This window comes from Myotis daubentonii, chromosome 18 (assembly GCF_963259705.1).
Source record: "Myotis daubentonii chromosome 18, mMyoDau2.1, whole genome shotgun sequence".
NCBI classification, from domain to species: domain Eukaryota; kingdom Metazoa; phylum Chordata; class Mammalia; order Chiroptera; family Vespertilionidae; genus Myotis; species Myotis daubentonii.
In genome coordinates, this window is record NC_081857.1 from 39,598,806 (window position 1) to 39,625,671 (window position 26,866).

Genomic DNA, 26,866 nt, shown 5'->3' on the forward strand with positions numbered 1-26,866 from the left:
TTTAGGAGGGAGACAGCCTCGTACTACGAACTCATAAGTCTAGTGATATAAATAATGTATGTCTGACTCAAACGGTAATATTTGTAAAAGGATATCGCAATTATCCTGCAACAAAAAAAGTCTTAATAAAAAATGTTATTCTTAGATAAGCCACCAAACAAAAGGTCTGTTTGCCTCTTCGAACGTATTTCCTTCAAATAGTACAACTTAGATGTGCCCGTTGTTAGGGTCACGCGGAACCCGAAGAAAGCCGCTCCTTGGCGGTGTGGGCGGAGCTGGCGCAGGGCGTCTGCAGGGGCGTGTCCCTCCGTCTGTACCTGAGTTCAAGGTGCTCCAGACGCGTGATTCCCTGGACGTGAGGCCTCGCGCTTCAGGGCGGCCTCACGGTTTCAGGGCGGCGTCTCTGAGAACTAATAGCACAAATGCCATCCGACAGGGGGTTGAAGTTATGCATCATGTTATGTGAGCAATTGTATTGCAACGTGCAGCCAGACTGAGGTATGGGCGGACCGATATGAAACCACATGGGACCTTGAACCCTGGGCTACAGGGCTTCTCGGTTGGTGCGAGACACAGGATTTGGGGCTGGCACTGCATGCCCTGCCTCCTTAGAATGGCAGTCTGTTCTGCTGACACCCCGTTCGGCCTGCTAATTCCCCATTCTCCCTGCTGACACCCCGTTCTGGCTGCTAATACCCCGTTCTCCCTGCTAACACCCCGTTCTGCCTGCTAATTCCCCGTTCTCCCTGCTAACACCCCGTTTGGCCTGCTAATACCCCGTTCTCCCTGCTGACACCCCGTTCTCCCTGCTAACACCCCGTTCTGCCTGCTAATTCCCCGTTCTCCCTGCTGACACCCCGTTCGGCCTGCTAATACCCCGTTCTCCCTGCTGACACCCCGTTCTCCCTGCTAGCACCCCGTTCTCCCTGCTAGCACCCCGTTCTCCCTGCTAACACCCCGTTTGGCCTGCTAATTCCCCGTTCTCCCTGCTAACACCCCGTTCGGCCTGCTAATTCCCCGTTCTCCCTGCTAACACCCCGTTCTGCCTGCTAATACCCCGTTCTCCCTGCTGACACCCCGTTCTGGCTGCTAATACCCCGTTCTCCCTGCTAACACCCCGTTCTCCCTGCTAGCACCCCGTTCTCCCTGCTAGCACCCCGTTCGGCCTGCTAATTCCCCGTTCTCCCTGCTAACACCCCGTTCGGCCTGCTAATTCCCCATTCTCCCTGCTAACACCCTGTTCTGCCTGCTAATACCCCGTTCTCCCTGCTGACACCCCGTTCTGCCTTGCTAATACCCCGTTCTGCCTGCTAACACCCTGTTCTGCCTGCTAGCACCCCGTTCTGCCTGCTAGCACCCCGTTCTGCTTGCTAGCACCCCGTTCTCCCTGTTGACACCCCGTTCTCCCTGCTGACACCCCGTTCTGCCTTGCTAATACCCCGTTCTGCCTGCTGACACCCCGTTCTGCCTGCTGACACCCCGTTCTCCCTGCTGACACCCCGTTCTGCCTTGCTAATACCCCGTTCTGCCTTGCTAATACCCTGTTCTGCCTGCTAACACCCCGTTCGGCCTGCTAACACCCCGTTCTCCCTGCTAATACCCCGTTCTCCCTGCTAACACCCCGTTCTCCCTGCTAACACCCCGTTCTGCCTGCTAACACCCCATTCTCCCTGCTAACACCCCGTTCTGCCTGCTAACACCCCGTTCTCCCTGCTAACACCCCGTTCTCCCTGCTAACACCCCGTTCTCCCTGCTAACACCCCGTTCTGCCTGCTAACACCCCGGGCCGGCTTGCACGTGAAGCAGGCAGTGAGGAACGTGGGCTCCGGTTAGCAGCGGGTGAGGGGACAGGGAGGGGGGTCACTGGCCTCTGCCGGTCAATGCTTGTCTCCGCCCGGAGGCTTTCTCTGGCGTGTGGCCTGTCTGTGTCCGTGAACACCCCGAGAATGAGCGCTGAGCTCGCTTCCCTCACCGAGGGCAAGCGGACCCTGTCGCTGGGCTCGGCTCCAACACTAGCCACGCAGGCCCCTCCTACCCTCCGGGCTCAGAGGAGCATTGAGCTAAAGCGGGTCCAGTTTGGAGCCATGGCCGTGAGCGTGTGGCCTGTGGGACTAAGAGGCAGATCTGTGTCTTGGTTTCATAACAGCTCTGTCGCCTACTGGCTGTTTGCTTCGAACCCATTACACTCTCTGAGCCCCAGGTCCCGTCTCTCTAAAATGGGTAGAGCCCGGCTGGTGTGGCTCAATGGTTGAGCATCAACCTATGAACCAGGAGGTCACGGTTCGATTCCCGGTCAGGGCACATGCCCGGGTTGCGGGCTCGATCCCCAATGTGGGGCGTGCAGGAGGCAGCCGATCGATGAATCTCTCATCATTGATGTTTCTCTCTTTCTCCCTCCTTCTCCCTTCCTCTCTGAAATCAGTAAAGATACATTTAAGAATAAATAAATAAATGGGTATAGTAGTGCTATTTGCAGGGTTACTGCGAAGAATCAACGTAATAATATGTGTGAAATCCCCAAGCATGCTATGGTGCCTGGCAAGTTTATTACTAAACTACGTTCGAATGCAATTGAATGTATGAAGTCTTGACAGGATGGGCGTCTATATTTATAAGACACCGGCCTGTTTCCCTCGATGGTATTCATCTTTCCTGCTTATGAAAGTCACGGCCATCTGTGAAGAAAGACACAGTCAGCAGGAAAAGCTCAAGTCCATTGGAGGGAAGGAACTGGGCCGGGCCTGCACTGCAGGGACCCTGGGGGTTTAGCCATGATCGCTGCTGCGTTTGCAAAAGCACTTGCCAGCGAGGGCTGCTGGCTTTTGTGCTGGAAACCAGGTACCTGCTGAGGCCAAGAAAAGATCCCCAGGAAACGCCCGTCTTCTTTGCAAAGAGACGTGTTTTCCGTGTCTTTTTGGACTCTCAGTACATGGCCGATGCCTTTGTCATCCGCGCTCTAAAGAAACATTATTTTCTGTGTTCCTGTTGCATTTGGAGCCAGGGACCGGCGGTGCCTCGCCTTCTTAGAGGGAAATGAAAGACTGCCTTTAATTTAGAGAGAAATAAAAGACCGCCTCTCCCTTTAGGTGTGCTGACGGACTTGGAAGTTGACCCTGCTGTTTCACCCAACAATACAGTTACTTCTAATTTGATTTGGACACAAGAAAACTCTCCCTTCTGCTGTGCCATTGGCGAATGCTGACCCCCGTCTGGGGGCACTGAACTAATGTCAGGGAGACGAGCACCGTGGAAGGGAGCTCCATCCTCTCACTCGGAGAAGCCGAGGGCAGCGGGCAGGGAGCCTGAGCCGGGCGGGGGGGCTGGGGCGGGCCTTCGTCACCTCCCAAGGACCAGGAGCAGGCCTGAAGGCCCCCACTGAGTTTCAGAGCATCAGGCAATCCATATGAAGGTCTTCGTCCACCCCCGCCTCCCCCCAGACTCCCCACTTTCCCCTGCTGGCTTCCGGGCACGCATGATGAACTGTCTTGTCCAAGATTGCTGGAACCCCAGCGTTCATGGTTGGGACCCCCATCTGCGGCTGAACGGCTCATGGACACTCGCAGGCCCCCCTGAGCTCCTCTTCATCCAGGCTCGGTGCTGCCTTCGAGGCTTTGCTCCTAGTGGAGCAGCCCCGGGTGACAGTGACCATTCATGGCGCTCACGGTGTCCCCTGCAGGGCTTTACCGCGTTTCCCTCTGTTCCCCAACAGCTCCGCCAGATGCAAGCGCTCTGAGAGGGTACAGAGAAGGGACAGCTTGGGATGGGGAGGTTCTAGAACTTGCTCAACGGGACGCAGAGTCAGAGGCAAAGCCAGGATCACAACCCTCTGCTGTACGAGAGAGAGTGGCAGCAAGGCAGACCCGGAAGGTTCCGGGTTCCTTCCACCACCAGGGCCTGTGGGAGAGCCTAGGGCCTCCGGACAGGAAACCCCATTTCCATCTGAATTTACGTGCTTTCACCCAATCTCCTCGAGTTGGGCACCGTCCGGAAGGCTCAGGCTTTGAACCGGCTCTGTATCTTCCATAGCAGCTCTCACGGTGGATGGGTCCCAGCCAATGGCTGATAAGTACTTGGTTACTTGTGTTTTCTTTTTTGAAAAAATACATTTTTGTTGATTTCAGAGAGGAATGGAGAAAGAGATAGATAGAAACATCAATGATGAGTCATTGATTGGCTGTCTCCTGCACACCCCCCACTGGGGATCGAGCCCCCCAACCTGGGCCTGTGCCCTGACCGGGAATCGAACTGTGGCCTCCTGGTTCATAGGTCGATGCTCAACCACTGAGCCAAGCCAGCCGGGTGGTTACTTATTAATGAGTCCCTCAACCCAGGGTCTCTCGTTCCGCCCTGCTCCTTCTTACCCCGTTTCTCCTTCGATGATTCCTTACTCGATGTGCAGTTAGAATGACATTCATGTTAGGAGAGAAGATAATATGCCAGGATCGTGTGCAGAGAGAAGGCGCTTGTCAAATGCACAGACTAACGCGAGGCTGACTGCCCGTGACAGTGAACCCCATGCCAGCCTGTGGCTGGTGGCCGTCACACTTCCCTCACACTCTCCTCGCTCCTTACAGGGTCTGGCTCCTTCGCATTGTCACATTTCGAGGTGACACGGCTGGGGCCGCAGGCGTAGGAACGCCTCCTCTGGTGCTCGGGCCCTCTGGTTCACCGTAAACCTCAGCCTCACTTCTTCCAGGGCAGCATGACTGGGGCCCACCTGGTACCCCTCCTCCTCCGTCTCATCCTCTGCAGGAAAAACAACCCCATTCCACGCAACGCGAGAGTCTCCCTCCATGGGAGTCTCTTTTTGGTGTAAGAGGAGGAGTCTGGACTTTGCTGAAAAACAGCACCTAGCATGAACTTGCTAAGAATAGCCCAATAACCCCGTGGAAAGGCTCCCGAGTTACACAAAAAGAAAAAGAAAAAGAGGGAGCTGAAGGCGGGTCTGACATCCCAATCCCCGAGGGTGTCCACAGTCGCCACCACTAGGTCCCAGGGGGCCGCGATGGATGGGAGCTGTCCAGGTCACTCCTGGGGAACTGCATTACGTCCACATGCAGAACCTGGTCTAGCTGTTGGTTTGTTAAGGGGTCACCATAACTCAAGACCCGGCTAGCAGGCAGGGGTTTGAGTATTACGGGGTAATTTCCAAGATTTAAGATGACCCTAAAATTGATGAAGAAGTGCTGCTCAGGTTAGGGAGAATTTAATGGGTAGAAGCTCAGTGTAACAGCTTTATATTCCTGTTTGGAAGCTGGGAAACTCGAAGGCGCTGATTTTAGAGACAAAACCTTAAATTTTGCAGTTACAGATCGCAATTACAACGTGAAATAACCAGAAACTGTGATGCAATAAGTACCAGAGCCCATTCATTTTTAAGTCATTCTTTCAGGAAGCAGCTCTGACTTGCACTTATCCTGTCCTGTGTGTGTAACTGGATTGCTTTCTTAAGTTCGTTGATACAGTCTCCACCATTTTCAATGAAACTTTGAGGGCAGGGATCATCACTTATGGTTTTATCTCACTTCATGCTCTGTGTGATAGAAACTGGGCTGAGTAACATATTATTTAATTCTCGCAGATTAAATGAGGTGGGTTCAATCCTTATTTTCACTTCACCTGAGCAAATTAAGGCTACGTAAGGGGAACCACGGTACAGGACTATATTTGTCGCACACTAAATATTTGGTTGAGTCTATAAGGATTAAGGTACATGACGTAGGTTGCAAATATTATATTTTGCTCCATTATCTTGAATTTTCTGTCATTGTCCATAATGTTCTTACTTTTTATCCCAAGATTCCAAAATGAACAGGTGTTCATGTTTTTTTTAATAACTCCATTTATTTCTAAAAATATAATTGAGTATAAACATAGTTTTTTTGGAGAGAGAGGAGGATAAAGCTATGAACAGGAATAAAGCGGCCATATTTGTATCTTTATACATTTGCCTTCCCTCTCTCGTAGAAAATGTCTTATCAAGACACGTGTGCAATGAGGAAGTGGATTTTAAAATATGGTAATTGGGCACCTGGTAAAATATATTTCGCAGCAATGCTAATCATGTGTGTCAAGATAAAAGGAAATTAAGGAGGCTTAAGTTTTCAGTTCTCTTCAGAAAAATCAATTACAAAGCAGTTACGCTGCTGACACTAAACAACAAATCCTAGGACTTAGTTAATAAAAAAGCTTCCACTTTTTGAAGGTTTGTTTTTCCATCCAACAGGAGAGACGGGCGGCATTGATTTTTTTGAGGAAGAAAGGGCTGTTTACATCGGGTAGCTTGAAATCCAGACGGATTCTTGCTCTTAGCCTGTTTGGCTCAGAAATGGGTCCCCATCCAGGGAATACATCTTCATAACGCTGTCCCTGGCCTGCAGTGCTCCAGGCCTTGGCTGGGTGCTCCCCCCACCCCCCACCTCTGACTCAAACTAGGGGAGCCACGCTGGAGCTCGACTGGCATCTCACTTGGGGTTCAGAATATCAGGACTCACATTCACAGTTGGATGAAGTCTCTCTGAGGATGTACAATGTGGTCCTCAGTTTTGGTTGCGTATCATCATTGCCTGGGAGTTTTTGTTGTTGTTAATCCTCACCTGAGGATATTTTTTAAAAAATACGTTTTTATTGATTTTAGAGAGAGAGGAAGGGAGAGGGATAGAGAGAGGGAAACATTGATGAGAAACATCCACTGGCTGCCTCCTTCACACCCCACACTGGGGATCGAGCCCGAGACCTCAGGCATGTGCCCTGACCAGGAATCAAACTGTGACCTCCTGGTTCATGGGTTGACGCTCAACCACTGAGCCACACCAGCCAGGCCTGAGGATATTTTTCCCATTGAGTTTTAGAGATAGTGGAAGGGAGGGAGAGAAAGAGAGAGAGAAAAACATTGATGTGAGACAGACTCATGGATTGCTTGCCTCCTACACATGCCCTGACCAGGGCCAGGGATTAAATCTGCAAGTCAGGTACACGCCCTTGACCTGCCCTCAGAGAAGTGACAGGAGTGAGCTGGAGCGGGCACACCGATAACAACTCCATTTCACCCTCAGCTACCCCTTCCCTGAGATGCCCAGTCTCGTCATTGCTGCCTTTGGATGATCAGAAACTGCTGTCATCCTCTCTCCCTTTTGTCCCCGTGACACCAACAATGCGCAGGTGAAAGCCACGCGGAAGACGTCTCCCGACAAGCGCAGTGCCTGCTGCGCATCGCCTTTCAAACGAGCGATTAATAATTCACAGCAATTAACTGAGTTATGAGTTCCTCTCTCAATACGTTCGCAAACATGAATAGATTAAATGGTAATTGCCATCAAAGTTTATGTTCCATTTCATGTCCCCAATAAAAGTTTATCTTGTGGAACTCACTTTGTATTTCCTTTTGATATATTCATAACCGAGTGCAATGCACTATATTAAAATATTTATTATTAACCTATCAAATATTAACCACTTTGAAATTATAGGGATGAAAGAAAACAAATAGGCAACTTGTTTAAGTTTGCACGATTCTCTTTCTTTTAATAGGATGTGGATTGGTAGACTATGTGCCAGCAAAAACCGGAAAACGGACGGTGTGGGAAGCGATATGAGATCCTGCCCCTTCCAGAAATTTTTACGAGGTACGTGTATGCCCTGGGCCTCCCACCACCGTTATTTTAACACGAAGTGATAAAGACACGCAACCTGTGAGCTTTCCATCAGCCCAGCCCAGGAATCACCTGGGGGTCATGTTAACACGCAGATCAGGCTGGGCTGGGGCAGGGGTTCTGCATTGCAACCCATGTCCAGGTGGTGCTGATGGCCTGAGCCCACGGGGAAGCTGCACTAGAGGAGGGGGTGCAGGTTACTTAGCCGCTCTCAGCCTTGGCTCCTTGACCTGTGAAGTGGGGATAACTGCTGGAAGGGTTTGATGCAGGTTCAACAAGGCCATGTGGGTGGCGAGCCGCAATTTCTGGCACGCAGTAGGACTTCGGTATTTTTCAAACAAGTGATAGTGTGAATCCTAAATGAGCAAATGGGTGAATGAATGACTGCATGGGCAAATGAATGAATCAGGCAACTCTATAGCCAGCCTCATTTGCTAGGGAGATTGAATTCAAAAGATTCAGTAAGATGCTGTTAAGAAGCCCTTCGACCACCTGATTAACTTGAATTTAGGACCAAAGATGAAATGAAGGGCATACATCTCCTACTGAGTATGGTGTGATCTGACCTCAGTTGTTGTAAATGGAGGAACTCAATGAACATGATTGATCGATTCAGTCATGTTTGATTAGATGCACCTGCCAATAGGTGACTCACAAACTCCCCCCTCCTACGACTCTGGACAGTCTTCATAACTTCAGAAATTTCCAGACCTGATAAAACCAGATAGAAGTTATATGTCACCTCTATAGGCAGCTTAGCATCCTGGGTGCAAAATCAGCAACTTTATTTTTTCTTTTAATTAGAAAGAAAGGGAGTGCAATATCTCAGGAGAAACCTTATAATACATCCAAATACCTTCTAAGTGGAAACTAGTGAAGATGAGTCAGCAGAGTCATTGAAAATGCTGTGATTGCCATCCATCCCCAAGAAATTGCCAAATTATCCTGGTAACAGGCCCACCTGTAAACTCCCAAACTTTGTCTTTTTGCACTTAAAATCTGTGTGGACAGTGCAGTTGTCCATATTATAGATTTTCATGATAAAGAATACAGATTAACAAGACTGAGTCCATAGGGTCAATAATACTAATTAAAAAGAGGTCTTGCTGTGATTCCTAAAAATAATTACATCAATATTTCATTATTTGGTAGCGTTTTGTCTCTGAGACATATGCCCGTTTCCCTAAAGGCGTTGTAGCTCAGAAGAAATAACTACACCACATGATATTAATCCTACGATGGGAAGGAATATCGTTAAAAATGCATCTTAGCAATGATTTCTGTTCTAAAAGATCCAGCCATGTCTGGATGAACTCAACTGATAGCTACAGTGATGAGTTGGGATTGAGGTTGGACGCAGAGCAGATGAACTGCGTGAATTTCTGTGTATGTGCCTGTTTCAGATGAAATCCAATTTTAATGAATTCACACCAGTTGCTGAGTATTTAATGCCAGCCTCTTCTCCCCACTGGCAGCGATGGATAACTGAAGGTTAACTATCCTTTTTTAAAAATAGAGAACTTGCCCAGTTGGCGTGGCTCAGTGATTGACCTATGAACCAGGAGGTCACAGTTCGATTCCTTGTCAGGGCACATGCCCGGGTTGTGGGCTCGATCCCAGTAGGGGGCGTGCAGGAGGCAGCTGGTCAATGATTCTCTCTCATCATTGATGCTTCTAACTCTCTCCCCCTTCTCCCTTCCTCTCTGAAATCAATAAAAATATATTTTTAAAAAATAGAGAAATCGACAAAGATGGGACGGAAAGCAGATGCCACTTACGTAGAGCTGGGCCATGACATTCTATTCCTGTGGGGCAGAGCCACACGACCCAGAATTTCCGGGGTTCAAATAGGCTTAGTTGCACTCAAAAGGGCATCGGGACAGAAGAGACATGGGTTCAAAGCCCGGGCCTGCCCCTGATTCAGAATAATTACCTCTGATATCAAAGGCGAGGGTAAGAAATACATTCTCAACAGGGTCTGTTTTTCCCCTGTGCCCTCGGCGTGGCCTCCTGATGTTACTGTAATTCTCTCTCTGTAGAGCTTTTTGCTGATATTCGAGGTGACAGGCTGTTCTGCTCACGGAGACAGATGACTCCTCACCAGCCTGAGCAGCCGGACTGCACGGTGGCAGCCTCACGGCTCTTCCATTAGCGGCTGATTGTCCCAAATTGATGTAAATTGACTTGGCCGGCTCGGGCGCCTTTAAATGGTTGGCACCGACTATGGTCTCGCCCTGGAAATTATACGGTCAAAGCCTCCATGTTTCTGGAAATCCTAACCCTTTTCTTAATGTGAATGAGGGCCTGGTACATAGGAATTAGTTAGACACATGCCCTGTGGTACCCAGGGCCAGACAGGGCATGCTTCAATGAAATGGACGGTTTTTGTTTAAATTTTATTTTTTTTAAATATATTTTCATTGATTTCAGGGAGGAAGGGAGAGGGAGAGAGAGATAGAAACATCAATGATGAGAGAGAATCAACCCAGGCATGTGCCCAGATCTGGAATTGAACCGTGACCTCTTGGTTCATAGGCTGATACTCGACCACTGAGTCACGCTGGCGGGACTAAAATATGTTTGTTTTTTTAAATGTTCTCTTCTGCCTCCTGCTTCTCATCCTCTCCCCTTTACTGAAAGGTCCTCTGTTTCTTCATTTCTAACTGCTGTGTGAGTTTGAAATAAATCAGGCTATGACATGCAGGCCAATCCCAGCCTTTCTACATTTTTAAGTGACTGAAACAAAATCTAAAGAAAAAGAAGATTTCATGGCACGCAAAAATTGGATGAAATTCAAATTTTCAAAAGATGTTACTGGAACATAGACCACACCCGTCCACTCTTGTGTCGTCCACGGGTTCAGGCCCAGCAGCTGACAGAGGCGAGCAGCCGGGACAGAGATTACAGGGTCCGCGGAGCCTCAGATAATCGTATCTGTCCCTTCACAGGAGAAGCTTGCCCGCCCCTGGGATCAATCACCAAAGCCTCTGTCGCCATCAGCAAAGCGGAAACGACAGCATCCTGTAACCTGCCGCCGTGAGCTGCACGAGCCATCAATACTCACTGATGCTCGTTCGCCACTTCTCCCTACTGGAGCTGGGCCTACCCAATTGAAACCTCCGGTTTTCCACCTATAAAGTGAAGAGAATAATCATACCCGCTTGGGAAATAAGATGGTGCATTTATTTACATTCCTGACACAATGGCAAATGCACCATAAAGAACTGTTTATGGTTTGAAAAATGATTATTATTCCTCAGAAATGTGTTCATATGCACACAGGTCAGATCATTGGTATCTATTTTTAAAGACATGGAGTCTACCTTCAGCTGTCCATTCCTGCAGGGCCCCTACCTGCATAAACACCCAGCCATGGAGGTGAACTGCACCCAGTGGATTTCCTCTGAAACAGGCACGTACACAGAATTCAGACCGACAAGGAGCCTTAGCACGTCAGGCCCCGCCTGGGGTTTCCCGGGAGGAGGTGCAGAGAGAAGACCAACCAAGGTGGCCAGGGCCACAGTCCTTGGGAAGGCGGTAGCCGCCACCCCAGAAACAGGGGCCCCGGCTTCACTAGACTTTAGTTCCCAGGTGCCCTCCCATCGGGCTCACCTGAGGCTCCTCTACCCCAGAATCCTGCTGTGATGGCGGCGGAGGACTGGCCCTTCCCCGGATTCAAAATTCTCCTACAAGTTTCAAGTGCCTGGCCCTTTAGCAGTTGAGCTGGTTTGCATACTTAGATGTTATATATGCCATTAGAAGAGTCTGAGACTCTCTCTCTCTCTCATTCATACACACACACACACACCCCCTCACTAGCAGGTAAGGAATGGCTCCAGGGCACCTCCACTCATGCTCTGCCTCAAGGGAGGAAGGAACGTCAGGTGTTGGATGTCCACGTGGCCTCCTGATGGTCTGACCCTCAGCGAGTCCTCCCTGCTGCTTCCGCTCTGGGCCAATAGCAGGTAGAACTCCGCCTACGTTTCTCCACGAGCTCTGGCATCTCACACACCTTTCCCTGTTAAGTGTGGAGGGTCCTGTGGTGTGAAATGGTAGATTCGGGCGTATTTGTCCTTCTCAATATTCCCCCCTAGTAAACGGGGAAATTAGCCTGGATTGCCAAGCACCTACGGAGAGGTGCCCCCAGGGTCGGAGCCCAGGCTCCCTCTGGGTCTGTCTAGTCGCAGCGTCAGCGGTTCAGAGCCTGGGGTTTTGAACACATTCAGGATCTGGTCCTACTGTGCGGGGCGCTCTGAACAACTCTCTCCTCTCGAGCTGCCCCAGCAGCCTCTGCTTCCTGTGGCTCCTCCGGGTGGGCCATGAGGATGGGAAGCGTTGAAGCCCCTTTCACAGCCTCCGTGTAAGCCCACTGGCTCCCGGGGCATCGGGTCCGGGAAGCATTAGAGGTCGTGGGCTTCTGCTCTCGATCCCAAATTAAAGTGGCGTTAAGAACGCAGGGAAGCCGGCCGGCGTGGCTCAGTGGTTGAATGTCCATCTATGAACCAGGAGATCATGGTTTGATTCCCGGTAGGGGCACATGCCCGGGTTGCGGGCTCCATCCCCAGTGGGAGGCCTGCAGGAGGCAGCCCATCCATGATTCTCTCTCATCATTGATGTTTCTAGCTCTCCCTCTCCCTTCCTCTCTGAAATCATAATAAAAAAAGAATGTCACTACCCAAGGGACAGCTTTAGCATGACAGAGGGGTGTGGCCTCATCCTGACAAATCAGGAGGAATTTCACAGCGGGAGCCAGCCTGGGGTTCCCTCTTCCAGGTCATCAAATGAGCCTCTCCTTCCCTCCCCGCTCCTTCCACCCCCAGGAGGACTCCCCAGCCTGTGTGGTGCCTACAGATGACCGCTTCCTACCTTCGGCCTAACATTTTCCTTCCCCCGGAGGCTCCCGTGGGTCTGTTTAGAGAGCGCCTCCTCCCCGTTAGGAGCCGGGCCACAGTGACTCAGCGCCCTTCCCAGCACTCCCTGTTGGGGCTGAGGCTCAGGAAGAGCCAGGAGACCCAGCCCACGGTGCTGGAAAGGCAATGAAAAGCTCGTGGTGCCCGTGGCTTCAGTGACAGAGAGGTGAGCAGGCCCGATGAGGGACCTGATGCCACACAGACGGCCTCGTCTAAGTGACGTGACGCGCCTGTCAGTGGGCTCAGCCTGTGAGGTCGACGGGTGAAATGGGAGCTGGAGGCTTTCAGACCACGCGGCAGAGGGAGTGAGAAATCACAGGGAGGCGCCAGGAGGTGCCACCTTCACCTCAGAGAGGCGGTTGGGAGCATCATCTTAATGATCACAAGTTGTTGGGTGGGCGGGCGTGTGGGGGGTAATCTCACAGCAGGGAGGGGGGGAAGGGGGGGCAGGGAGAGGAAGGAAAGAGGCTCCTGAACCAGAACCTTCGCAGCCGGGGAGCCATGGTGGGAATGACTCTGAGAGGAAAGGAGGTGGAGGGATCCGAAATCTTGCTCTGGAAACCAGTGAGGACTGAGAACCTGGCTAGTGAGATGGACGGGAGCCCTGGTGGTCAGGAGAGATCGGAGAGAAGAGCGCCGAGGGCCCAGCCGTGGCTCAAAACCTCACCGCCCTCCCCTGGCCTCCTGGGCTGAAGGTCAGAGGGAGGGTGGGAGAGGCCCTGCGGTCTTTCACTTGACTTGCATTGAAGCAGCGCCTTTCCTGAAAGCATCCCTCCTAGCAGCCCGTCCGGCTTCTGCTGGAACTTTCCCAGAGTCTGGGGACCTCTCACTCCCCAAGGCAGCCGATGGCGGCTCTCCGGCAGCTGGGGAGGCTGCAACCTGCGTGGCTCCGTGTGCCCACGGGTCCCCCTCTGTCTTCCTGAGCCAACACGTCCACTCGTTACATAATAGCCCTTCAAACCCCACTCACATCTGCCACAGGCCAAGTCCTGTGCTCACCGGCCTGCTCAGCTCTCTATGGACACCCCTCTTCAGACCGGACCCCCCTCCATCACAGCCTGCTGCTCCCAAGGACGAGGCACTTTGTTGTTGTTGTTAATCCTCACCCGAGGATATTTTTTCCACTGATTTCCATTGATTTTTAAAGACAGTGGAAAGGAGGGAGGGAGGGAGGAAGGGAGGGAGGGAGAGAGAGAGAGATATCAATGTGAGAGAGAAACATCCATCAGTTACCTCCATACACACCTGGACCAGGGATTGAACCGGCAACCTAGGTATGTGCCCTGACCGGGAATCAGGAATTGAACCTGTTGGTGTACGGGCGATGCTCCAACCAACAGAGCCACCCAGCCAGGGCTAATCAAGAGCTTTTCAGAGTCTCCTAGTCAACAGTTTGATACTTCTAGTAGCCAATCTTGCTGCACATTCTGCACTCCCATCGTGTATAATAACCTTAAGACATGACTTCTTGCCTAGTGCTTTCACACAGCAACCTGTGCTTGGAACTAACTAATAACCGAGGGCTGACCATCTACCACAAGGGCCACATTCATCATTTTCCTTGAATCTTCACGATTATCATGTGTTAGGGCCTAGTGTTACCCCCATTTTTAGATGAAAACTGTGCTTAGAGAGTCCAAGTAATTTCCCCTAAGTCTTGAAGGTGGTAAGGGGCGGAGATGAGATTCAAACCCAGGTCCATATCACGCCAAAGCCTATGTATACACTCACTATCATAGATATAAACAATGGTGTCAGTAACTGGCAAGATCCAGTCCTTTCTGACTGCTGTTCCACATGGCTCCTCTAGGGGGCTGCAGCTCCGTGTCCTGTTCCCTCCTCACCTGGCACTGCCCACCTAAAGGGCCGCTCATTGCTGCCAAGGCCACTGTGAGCCCTGCTCTCCCACTGTCTCTTCTTGGTGTTGGTTCCTTGTTGTCAGGTTAATATCACTGCCATTGACAATGAGGCTAACGCAAGGATGGGTTCAACTCAGGGCAAGCAGAAGAATGCGTGGTGGTGGAGAGAAGAGAGACAGAGAGAGAGGGAGAGAGAGAACCACCAATCGGTTGCCTCCCGTAGGCATCCTGACTGGGGATCGAGCCCACAACAACAACCTTTTTGGTGGATGGGATGACGCTCTAACCCACTGAGCCACCCGGCCAGGGCTGGACTGCCTGCTAATGCCATGCTCCAGATGCCGGCCCTCCAGCTCCTGGGTCCACCTAACCTTGGCCAACTCACGGCCCACTTCCTGACGCCCGTGACATCAGAGTGGTGGAACATTCCACCCCGGCCTTGCGTTACGTAGACCTGCACCTTACAGGCGACTTCAATTCCGCGAGGAGCCAGCCACACCTTCCGCACAGCCCTGGTGCCATGGGCTCAGACAGGCCCTGCGTGCTGACATTTTTTTTCCAAGTGCCAACCAAGCAAAGAACCCTCTAGAGCCGCGCGGTCCAATGTGGTAGACATATGTGGCCATTCCGCCTCGCAATATGGCCAGTCCTAATTGAGCTGTTCTGTTTAAGCACAAAACCCACGTCTGACTGCAGAGCCTGAGGGAAAATGTAAACCGTCTCCTTGATCATTTTAATGCTCATTATGTGTTGCAATGATGCCATTTCAGACATTCCGGGTACCGTGAGTTGTTAGAATCAACTTACATTTATTTTCTTAAATTTTTTAAGGTGGGTAACAAACCATGGAAGGTTACCTATCTGGTTTGCACGATTTTCTACTGGGCTGGGGATTTGCCTGGTGCCTCGTAAAGCCAGCTGGCCGGCGGGGTATAGATGGGTGCAGAGGTGGTGCAGAACTAAAAAGCAGAGAAGGTTATGCAGGACGCCAGGAGGCTTCTGCTCAGATTTTGAAATTCACATTCCCCAGACACCCCACACGACGTGCCACCTCCCCTGACAAGGTTTTCAGAAGGCCTGCTGACCCTCTGAGCGTTGAGGCTGGACCGCGCGACCCCGGCATCCGTCCAGGGCTCCCTGAATGGTGCCCAACCTCAGAGGCGTAACATCAGCATTGCTTTTTGCCATTTATCCTCCCCTGGCGTTTACATGCCCCTTAGATGGATTGCCGTTAGGTTTCTGGTTAAGATTCAGTGATGGGAATGATAGCCAGGGTAGCGATAGAGATGTAGATACCATTTAATTTATGGACTCCGGGGCTCCAAGGTCCCTTCTGGCTCAAGAAATATACGAACCACAGACACACCAGCCCTCGTTTTGCGGTGAGTGCTTTCTGGCCAGGTCCCTACTGTGCCACTGAATTTACGGTCTGGCCAGGTACACGGATCGGCGTACGATATTTCAATGTGAGTGGCTCTAGCCATCAGAGGGGCCGGAGCCGGGCCTCAAAGACACCCGCTGGGCAGCTGATGAATTGCTCTCCCTCCTCGCCATAGAGCGTGGCATTAGGTAGCTTTTACTTTATTATTTTAAAAGAGAAACATGGATATTTAATGCTTCTAAATGCAACCTAAGAAAGGAACGTCTATTCCGCGAATATAACAGGTGATAAACAGGCTTCCATTCTTCATCACAGTGGGTGAAGAAGAAGAGGAAGAAAGAAAAGCGAGTAGAAAAGGAATGACAGAGAAAAAAAGAAACCCCACGTCTTTCCCAAAGCAGACTCTGAAAATATCCCGACTTTAAAGAATGGATAAGATAGCTACTTCTAGAACTTGTTAGGAAAATGGCATTTGGGTCCTGGCTGGTGTCACTCAGTGGTTAGAGCGTCTGCCCACACACGAAAGGGTCTCAGGTTTGATTCCTGGTCAAGGGCATGCACTTGAGTTGCAGGTCTGATCCCTGGCCCTGGTCCGGGCTCCTGCAGGAAGCAACCAATCCATCTGTCTCTCTCACATCAATGTTTCTCTCTCCTCCTACCTCTCTATTTCTCCCTCTTCCCCCCCCTCCCTCCATCCCTTCCACTCTCTCTAAAACTCAAGGGAAAAAACATCCTCTGTGAGGATTAACCAAACATAATAAAAACAATAAAAGAAAATGGCATTTGGTTCGGAAGCAAAGGCATTCTTGAAATCCGTCTCCAACACTAGTGCCAATCAGAACTCGCTGGGTGGCGGGAAAGGCTCGGGTAGCTTTCCTGGCTTGTCAGGGGTCGGGCTGGGCCTTTTTCTGCTCTGAGCGCTGCACGGCCGGCCAGGCAAGCAGGGGGGGCCATGCTGCAGCAGGCGAGGGCAGCGCCCCAGTTACTTACGTCGACAGCCGGCGTGCCAGGAATTGCCCGGCAGACACTCATCACACTTAGGCCCCGTGGCTCCCGCCTTACACTCACAGAATCCCGAGCCATTACAGCGCTCATGGACTGAGCCCAAGGGGTTACAATAACACTCTGTGGAAAGGAGACAACACACAGGCTGGAGAGCAGGCCCAGGGCCCGGAGGGTGCCAACACCCGCGCCCACGGCCACCAGCGCCTCGCTTCCTCGGGACGGATGCCACTAACGAAACGCTCTGGCAAAGGCGGCCGCGGCAGGCCCATCGATTTACCTGCCCGGCCTCCCAGGATATTGTTTTCATGACACGGGAGGAAATCAACCAAAACCTTCCAGGGAGATAAGGCATCGCGCGCCCCACCGCCCACGGAGCCTGATGGAGAGGCCATCGGTGGGGCCTCTTACACGGTCGCATGAACGCCACCAGCAGGGTGGCCGGCGAGGCTCCGTCATCCACCATCAGGGCCAAAGCTGCTGAAATGATTCAAATGGGCTGACCTGTGACGCTTCGGGTGCGAGAACCGCCGGACACGTTTACAGCGCAATACGGATGCACTTGGCTCACTCACAGGCAGCTTTTCCCTTATGACTCGGGATGGACACCCTGTAGGGACTGATCTACGAGGCTAGGGCGGCGTTTATGCCGCCGAGATGCACACTCGGGAAAGGAAAAGAAATGCCGAGATCCCACGTAACTTTCTACGTTTGAGACTTTCCTCACTAGAGTGTCTGAACTGTGGGTAATAAACAGAAACAGGCCGTTTTCCTGACTCGGCCCACAGCCTCATGGGAGTGTTTTTACGGCCCGGGCATGGCTTGGCCTCGGGCTTCCACTGGCCTGAGAGGTTTCAGGACCAGCTGGCTGGCGGCGTGTGGAGTTTGGGGGACAAAGTTTCTTCGCTTATCACCCCACCACGGGATCGTGGGCAGGTTCTTGGGCTCCTCCATAACAAGGGGCCCATGAAGAGGTTTTCTTGTTAAAAAAAAACAACAAACCCCAAGTAAAATCATACCAAGCAAATAACCAAACAGCCGCCCATGAGCGGCCCTGGGAATCCGTTTAGTATCACCCGGTTGAGCACCCGTTAGCCATGGAGACTCAGGGTTTAACACCACAGCGGGCCAGAGGCCCAATCTCACTCTTTCTGTCATGGGAACCAATTAGCTAATTTCTTCAAAAAATGTGGAAGGCCTTAGAACTGTGATTTATTTCGTGGTGATTAAATCATTTTTTCCCCCCTCTTTATAGTTCAGCATTCTGCTGCTGCAAACACGTAGAAGACGAATCGGTACACACAGGTAAAAATAAAGCGAGGTTAACTCTAAAATGCTCTCTCCTGGGCTGGTGTGGTTTGTCCTTAATAACCAGTTTTATTTTTAATCGGCATTTCCTATTTTAATGGGTGTGTGTAGGGGGTTGTTGTTTAAACATTTTAAAAACAGTAATTCTGTTACGGCTTTAAGATGTTTTTCTGTGCATATGTATAATATGCACCTATCCAAACTGTAAGATGTTTTTTACTGTTTAATGTGTGTACATTGACAATAAACCACCAATGTTTTGTTAGCCAGGTGGTAGAATTTTCTTTGGCCAACATGAATTCACATACTACCCTAGTCAATTAGCAAATAAAAATTGATTATTATGCCTTGATCAGTTTGGCTCAGTGGATAGAGCATCGGCCTGCGGACTGAAGGGTCGCAGGTTTGATTCCGGTCAAGGGCATGTACCTTGGTTGCGGGCACATCCCCCAGTAGGAGGCAGCTGATCGATGTTTCTCTCTCATCGATGTTTCTAACTATCACTCTCCTTCTCCCTTCCTCTCTATAAAAAATCAATAAAATATACTTAAAAAATTGATTATAAAGTTTTAGATGCAAAAATATGTAAACAAAGTTGTTTTATTTCTCCCTCAAAAATGTGAAACGTCTAAACCACGGAATATGCCAGTGGTTGTCTTAGGAAACGGTGTAGGTGTAATGAACTTACTCGAACAGTCATGAAAATAAGTAACAAGAAGAGGTGGGGCTACCCTCCACCTTCCACACAAATACTTGGGTTTAAAGTATCTATATTACTTATGGGGCTATGCTGTACGGTAGGTGCTGGGCTGAGGAGGATGGCCTTGGAGAATTTGTTTTCTTCTATGAAACTAGGAAGAATAGGCAGCACTGCTAGACTGAAAAACACCATGAAACATGTTGGGAGGTTTGATTCCATAGTTACGTTGCAATTGATAGGTTCAAAGTATCTTGCATTTGCTTCGCTCTACAGAAGGGACCGCTGATGACTTGAACTTGCGTTTCAAGGGGAATAAAAAATAATCCAATATCAGCTGAGCTACGTTTAGTAGCAACGGCTGGGCCCTGGCAGTGACTACCCAACGTCACACATCAGGCATCCGCTAGCTTCCTGCTGGAGTGTCAATGAGACAGAGGCGTGCAAGGCTGCCCTCTCCACATAATTGCTGCGTCATACAGGGCGATGCCATGCATCTCTGGAGACACGGCTGTGTTTGGACTTTGTGTGAAAACCGGTAAATTCACCAGCGATCCCAAAGCAGCGATCACTGCGGCAACATGGATCAGGCTGCAGTTTACATTTGCCGGATTATAAAATGATGCCAGCGGTGTACAGCTATTTCAACAGAGTCCACGTTTGGTCAGAGATTATGGGCTGTTCCCCAGTGGATTTGACGGCCAGCTGTTAAAGCGCCGTTTAAAAAAATATTTAGAGAAGATTTAGATGAAGTTCACATTTTTGTGAGATTACCGCCTGATTCTGTGCAAAGGTGCTGGGTAGATACCCATTCGTTATCATGAGTGCTTTCTGTAAACACGAGCCCTCAGTTCCTTGTGGTGTAGCCTCTCAAATTCAATCCTCAGTCCTGCCTTAAGCCCTGTGGGGAGCTTAGTGTGGGGAATAGTGAGAAGGGTCCTGTGCCCGCCAGGGCTAACCGTGGGCCTTGGCCATGAGCCACAGGCTGCCCGTGGCCCCAGGGAGCAACCCTCAGCCTCTGTCTCGATTTCCCTGCCCTTGGTCGCTCCTGTGGGAAAACTGGAATCTAAATGTTATTGCTTCGTTGCACATATGCATGTATGGACTAAAGACAAAAGACAGACCATTGCTGATACCAGCTGGCCACACCTTTCAGTTCATTCTCTAAAAATAATTCCCCCCCCCCCCTTAGGAAAAGGGGAACAATTTAAGGAGCTGGTGTGTGGGGGACATTGTAACTACTGGCTAATGTAGGTAACGGCACCTCACAACACCCATCTCTGTGCTTACCAAGTCCTTTCCTTGGTTTGAAGAGTGTAAAAGAGTGCTCTCCAAAGATTTCTAATTTCTAGAATTCCCCAAAGGTTTAGGGTTTTAATGAACAGACTTTCCAGAAATGGAAAAAGAAAACCAAAAAACAACGGCTCTTGATTTTTTTTAAAAGTAGAATTAAATAAAAAATGTCTACTTAAGCTTTCCATATTTTATCTGCAGCTTATGTTTTAAAAGACAAAAGCGGAATGGGCTGTCCTCTTGTCTGTGGATAATCAAGCGTGGATTTACATACAACTATATCTCTTAGAATCGGAGGGGGAGCGCAGATTGTCCTTCATAGATTATTTTAGGACTGGAAAAAGGCCCAACTTCCTCAGAACAGAATATTACCCCAAATAGCACATATTGGGGCATTGTTACATTACCTGCAATGAGAAAGTCCCTGGGATACAGTCTTTTCTCTTGGGGCCTTTTTCTTTAATTTATTTCAAGTAATATGAAATTAAGTTATAAAACCTTGTAATCGTACGTAAATAGAAATAATTAGGTTTCATTCCTGCGCTCCTATTTATTTTACCTTTTCTCTTGCTTCCATATTTATGGTGTGGCATTTATATATTTTTACAGGTGACATTCAGCAACATGGAACTCTGCATTCAAAATTCAGACAGCTACATGTCTTTGGGTTGTTAGTAATATCCTCAAGTCTTTGTAACCCCGGTGTTAGAAAGGCAACTGAATTTCTGTTCCTAAGGTTGGAGTGGAATTGTGGCTCTCATTCCAAAAGCATTCCAGACTGTGGAACCTCAGAGAGAAGGCAGGGGTGGGGCTGGGTGGGTGGGAAGAGATCAACCAAAGACCTTGTGTGCATATATGCATAACCCATGGACACAGACAATAGGGTGGTGAAGGCCTGGGGCAGGGGGCGGGGGTGGGCTAGAAGGGGTCAATGGGGGGAAAAAGAGGACGTATGTAATACTTTCAACAATAAAGATTAATAAAAAAATTCTATAAGTAAAAGTCTGAGAAGCATAGCTTTGCTAATTGGGTCAGGGTGGCTGGGAGAACGTGTTCAAGCTTTGAAGTCAGAAAAGGGACTCTTTGCTAACGCCATATGATGTGCGTCAACTTGCCTTACTTTTCTCAACTAGAAAATGGGAAATTATCAGTGGAACACTTACCCCTGACCCCCCCCCCCCGCGCCCCGCCCCCCCCCCCCCCCGCTTTGTTAATGAGGATCAAGTGAAAAAACACATTCACAGTCAGCCCACAGTTCACCAAGAGCTTGCTGCACATCCCATGGGATCCCCATGTGACCAGGGGTTCTCAGATGACTTACCTAAGGCACACGGCTATTAAATTGCACACTGGGACTTGAACCCAGGTCTCCGGCCTCTAAGTCCAGTGATTTCTCCACTAATTCACAAATAATAAGTGAGGAAGGCTTTGAAAAATAGGACATACTGGAGACATACACAGTCGAATGTAAACTTGGCCCAACCGAATTCAAAACAAGGTGTACAGCTAGTTAAATGAGACACTTGGCAAGTACCTATATGTCCTTGACAATCCAATCGGCGAGCGATAATCCCACAATTGCATATTGACTGGGTTCCTTTTTTTGATGAAAAGACCATCTGTCATTTTTCAGCTCCTTTATTCTGTTGAAATTAGTCTCTGTGAAATAGTCTACCTTTAAAATGGGTTGCCTATATGGTTATACCCATTAGTGTGGTAACGGATACACAGCCTTTACCATTTTGAACATATGCATTTCTCCCTAGAAAATGATGACGTGAAATTCCATTTATTGGTTCTTACTTCTCCATCAGCTCCCTTTCTTAAAGACAGGTCCCACTCTGCACAGGCAGGAGGGTTTTTTTTGGATGGAAAGGCCCCTGATTCTCTCCAGTTGACATGGTCAACCGTCATGGTGGGTGGGGACAGCGCCCCAGGGACCCAACCCTGTGGACTCAATTTTCCAGGGCTCACGAAGCTAAGAGAATTAACCATCTAGAATAATTTTGAGAAATTGCTTCTCTTTTTGGGGACTGTAGAAAAATCCAATAAATGGAATTTCTTTTCTGTGGATGAAAAAGGCAGGCAAGACTTCTATATTACCAACTGCATGTGGCTTTCAGTTGCAAATGGCAATATTTGTAATCAACCAACATTTATTTGTTGATTAGCGATGATGGGCAAGAGGTTGTATCCTAACTTCTCACATCGATACTTCAAGCCCCTAGAATGAGTCCCCATTTTGAATGTTGAATGCATAGCTTCACTTTAAGGTTAGGCTGAAATGACCAGGTTTTAAGAATTCATGCAAAAGGAAAATTGAAAATTCTTTATCTCCGAAACATTTTTCAGCTCATTATCATCTTTAAAGCAACAGTCACATAAGGATTCGCCATATATTCCCCCAACTACGATTTCAACCAGCACACGTGAATTTTACGTCTACCACAGGGATGTTTTCCCCGTTGAGAAAGTTCCTTCGAGAAAGTTCCTTCTGGCTCAGCCATGGTACAAATCCCCAGCCTCTCCGCCTTCCATAGCTCCCCATCGCGTGAAAGGCACAGAACAGTAGCTGAAATGATAAGGGGACTGACCTATGCACACATTCTCATCGTCCAGCTGTGCCGAAGCATTTCGGAAGTAGCCCAGCCTGCATAACTCACAGTGCTGCCCTCTAGTGTTGTGCTTACAGCTCACGCAAATGACTGTATTTAGCAGATCGATATAACTGCATCGATTGGAGTGGCCGAAGCATTCGCAGTCTTGCAAGGAAGAAGAGAAATGTATACAGAGTGCATACGGCAGCGGAAGAGTCATCGCACACCACATGCTTGGATACAATGAGGGGCGGGGAGGAGATGGAGGCATGGCATTACATCTATGCGGTGCGACATGACACATGGCGACGGCAGGTGGCTGTGACGGGCATGGAGGGAGCATCTGTTTCGAGCAGGAGAGAAAGGCCGGACATTCAGAACATGATGGGAGGCTGTCAATTCTTGGCAGACAGGATGAGCAGAAGCATTTGCAGGTGCACACCTTTTAATATCTGGGAAGGCTTGGCTTCCGTGGATGCGAAAGTCTAATTTTTGCACATGGGGAACTTTGCTGTCTTTGCATCCCTTGCCCCGTTTCCTGTCCGTCTTTGCAGATGGACAGAAGAGGCGGGGACGCGTGTGAGCACCTAAGGCCTGAATCTGTCATCACCCACGGCTCCTTGGACTAGAGCAGTGGTTCTCCACCTTCTGGCCCTTTAAATACAGTTCCTCATGCTGTGACCCAACCATAAAATTATTTTCGTTGCTACTTCATAACTGTCATGTTGCTACTGTTATGAATCGTCATGTAAATATCTGATATGCAGGATGGTCTTAGGCGACCCCTGTGAAAGGGTCGTTCCACCGCCAAAGGGGTCGCGACCCACAGGTTGAGAACCGCTGACCTAAGGCCTGACTCTGTCATCACCCACGGCTCCTTGGACTAGAGTCTCTCACTGCTGATGCTGTCAAGAGAGGAACCCATTCAGGGGTTCACAGAAGTCATGGCCAGTTTAACAGGGACCCAGACAACTAGATACTCTTTCTGTTTTGTTTTCTTCCCCCAAATGTCAAGAGGAAAGGTGGCCTCTGAGAGCCTCTCGCCAGGCCAGACCCGCATGTTTGCTAACATGTAGAGAAAGTATAAAAAGCAGGGAGGTTATTTGTGTAAAAACAGGGGTTCTTGCTATTTCTTTTCCTTCCAAGTTTCAAGCTAAGTCTTCGACAACAGGAAGACCAGGCAGCTCCTGTATCCCTAGGATTTTTTCCTTTGTCTCCTCAAAATGTTGGCGGTGCCTCTGACGCTTCGGGGTGACAAGGATAAGAACCAGATGAGGAAATGGAGCCAAGAGGACGAGAACAGGTCGGGGAGGGTGGAGAGGGACTGGATCGTTCTCTCGGTTGCATCTCAACCAAAGCAAGAGGTTGTTCATCTGATTCAACCTTTTTAAAGGAAGTGGTAGAGACCAAGCCCCCATTGGTAGCCACAACTGTCAACTCAGCCCCTTAAAAAAAGGTGAGGGATAACTAGACGGGGATCTCATTTGTCTTCTCAAAAGATGGGGGTAGACCTCGCTGGACATCTAAGAGGACAGTCAACCAGGATACTGCAAACCTCGTTTACCTAAAAACACTCCTCGGACTAATGCCTGGCTTTTATGTCATCTCACCGGGAAGCCAAAGACAGTCCCTATTTGAGCCCATCCATCCATCCGTTCTTTCATGCACTCAGTCAATACCTTTTGGGTTTGTCTACCATGTGCCAGGCACTATGGGAGGTGCTGAGTGGAGCTTTTGGCCTAGATAAAATTTTGGAAGTATGGCCTTCGATGACCAAAATAAAAATGAATAAGCATCATCACAAATGAATAAGGAAGAAGGGAGGAGACTAGCCTTGTTTTTTTAAAGAATTAACATGCTTTACCCATCGGAATGCTATGGATTTATGCAGTGGAGCGCCGGTTCCGACAGCGGAGAGCTGAGGTCACGGTTCTGACAGAATGACAGAAAATTCGGACCGAGGCAGAGGACGACACTGGAAATGGTGAAGGAACAGGGTCAGCATCGTGGGGACTCCAGAGGCAAGAAGGAGGGGAGGCTCCTGAGGGCGAGCCGCTTCCCGATGGAAGGCTGGCTGTGTCCCTGCAGGTGTGCCGGGTGGGGATGGAGATGGGGATCGGGGGACCCAGAGTGAGGAGAGGACAGGGAACCTTGGGACTCCAATGTGGGAGGTGGGGGAAGAAGGTACTTGTGGAAGTTTAGTAGTTTTAGGGCACGCCACGTTAAAAAGACAACGCTAGCATTACAGGTCACCAAATGAAATTCTCCTAGGGAACAAAAGCACTTCGCCCCAATACACTCTCTCCCTGAGGTACAGTTTCCTTGCGGTGGCATTTCTGACTCCCGAGGGAACCTAAAAGGCCTTGAAAACGTCCCTTGGTTGAGGGTTTGAAACAGGGAGAATCTTTTTGGTCTGGAGATGCCACAGGGAGATGGTAGCAGGGAGGAGACCCAAGTCTGACATCTCGTTCCCAAGGACTTCTTCCAGCTGCCCGGCCTCCTGAGGAGTGGGCTGCCCTCCCGGCAGGGGTCCTCCGCGTGTCCTCCCTGGTCCCTACCCCAGGTTGGTCCTCGGTGCACCTAACGTAACAGCTTGTGTCAAAAGCATCCTTGAAGGCATACATTCATCCCAGGAGCTTTCGGAACGACCAGGGGTCCCTGTTGTTAAGAAGCTACTTCAGTGGGCAAGACAAGCAGGTGCTCAGATAGAACACAGAACAGCTCGGGCCAGAACACCCGCGGTGCCACACGCGGCCTCCGGAGAAACCCAGGAACTCCAGAGGAGTTAGGAAAACTGACTTCACACTGGACTTAATATGGAACCTCTGAGGGGAGGTCGAGTGTATTAAAAAAAAAAAAAGGAAAAAAAGGAGGGAATGAGCGTTTCAGGGGAAAGGAGTCACGTGTGCAGAGGCAGGAAGTTGGGCAAGTTTCATGACCTGGTTCCTTTGTGGGTGTTGAGGGTTCGGTAACATCTGCCCCATGGCCAGACCACATCTGAGCTCCATCTGCAAAGTTTATCCAGGAAAAAAAGTAGATTTCCGAGTTCCACACTCGAACCCAGTCCATGAATGTCCCGAGATATGTCAAACGTGACTGGCACTGATTTTTTTTGCATTTCATGAATAGTACACATTTCTGGGATGACATTAACTTTTTGTTTCTGGGTCCTCTTTTGAAAGCCAATATATTACTTTTGATGAGAAGAGTTAAATAATATAAATGATATAAGTAATTATATAGCGATACACGAAATCCTACGTAGCTCAACACCCAACATTATAAACTTATTCAGAAGGTAAGGGAATCTTTTACATGCCTTACCATCTAGGAAACGGGCTAGTGGACACTTGATTCTTTTAACACTTCTAAGACTCTCCCCAGACTTTGATAAGTTGCCTTGCTTGGCTGTGATGTAAACTTGAGAATGTAAAACGAGAAAAAGACCTTGGAAAGTGATTTGAAAAACATGAGGACACTAGATAAACGCAAGACCGTTGCACATGTACTTCTGAAACTGCCGTGTTCGATTTCAGTATTCTGTGAATTCATCACTCCCCAGCAACGAGTCTTCCCAAGATGGGCACGGAATCCATGAATGATCACTCCTGATCTCGTCTGAGAGGCTTTAGCATCTTAAGACCCTGAAGGAATAGCTCAATGACTCTTTGATCGTCCAGTTCACGGACCTATCATCTCCCCGCTTCCCTTTTCACAAGAATGGAGTCCATGGTCCATCCTGGTAATTACTTCCTTTCACATATTCTCACTCCCCTGTCTCCTGCGCCCCCCCCCCCCCCCCCAATCATCATCTCCTGGGCAAGTCGGGTCCTGGTTATATCCAACTCTCTAGCTCTCCGTGCCTATACACCTAACAGCTGACTGTGGAGGTTTTATCCAACCGTTTGGGATAAAGTCTCACTTTAAGTTCATGACCGTCACTCTTCATGGGTCCTCGGAGCTGCCTGGAAACCGTTCCTGGACAGGGGGCTTCCCTCTCTGTTCTCCGCCTTCGCACCAACCATTGTTTCCCCTCCCTTTCTGCCCGTCTCCTCCCACGTCTCAGGGCGCAGTCACTGGCCCTCTTTGCTCTTCAGGCTCACACTAGAGCTAGGGTTGTTTTTGTTCTGCTTGTTAATCAGCCCCCGAGAATATATTTTTCCACTG

At 49.6% G+C, this 26,866-nt stretch overlaps 1 protein-coding gene across 3 annotated transcripts in view; it reads right to left on the minus strand.

Annotated features, from left to right (window-relative positions):
• NTNG1 (netrin G1) overlaps positions 1 to 26,866 on the minus strand; it is a 225,747-nt gene that overhangs the window by 16,063 nt on the left and 182,818 nt on the right. Inside the window, exons 6-7 of one of the 3 annotated variants that reach the window (XM_059673414.1) lie at positions 22,697 to 22,864; positions 16,793 to 16,927 (exon numbers count right to left, since the gene is read on the minus strand). The exons of the other annotated variants lie outside the window; for them this stretch is intronic. Of the exons in view, the coding sequence (XP_059529397.1) occupies positions 16,793 to 16,927; positions 22,697 to 22,864 (303 nt within the window). The remainder of the gene's footprint in view (positions 1 to 16,792; positions 16,928 to 22,696; positions 22,865 to 26,866) is intronic. 3 annotated transcript variants of the gene reach the window in all.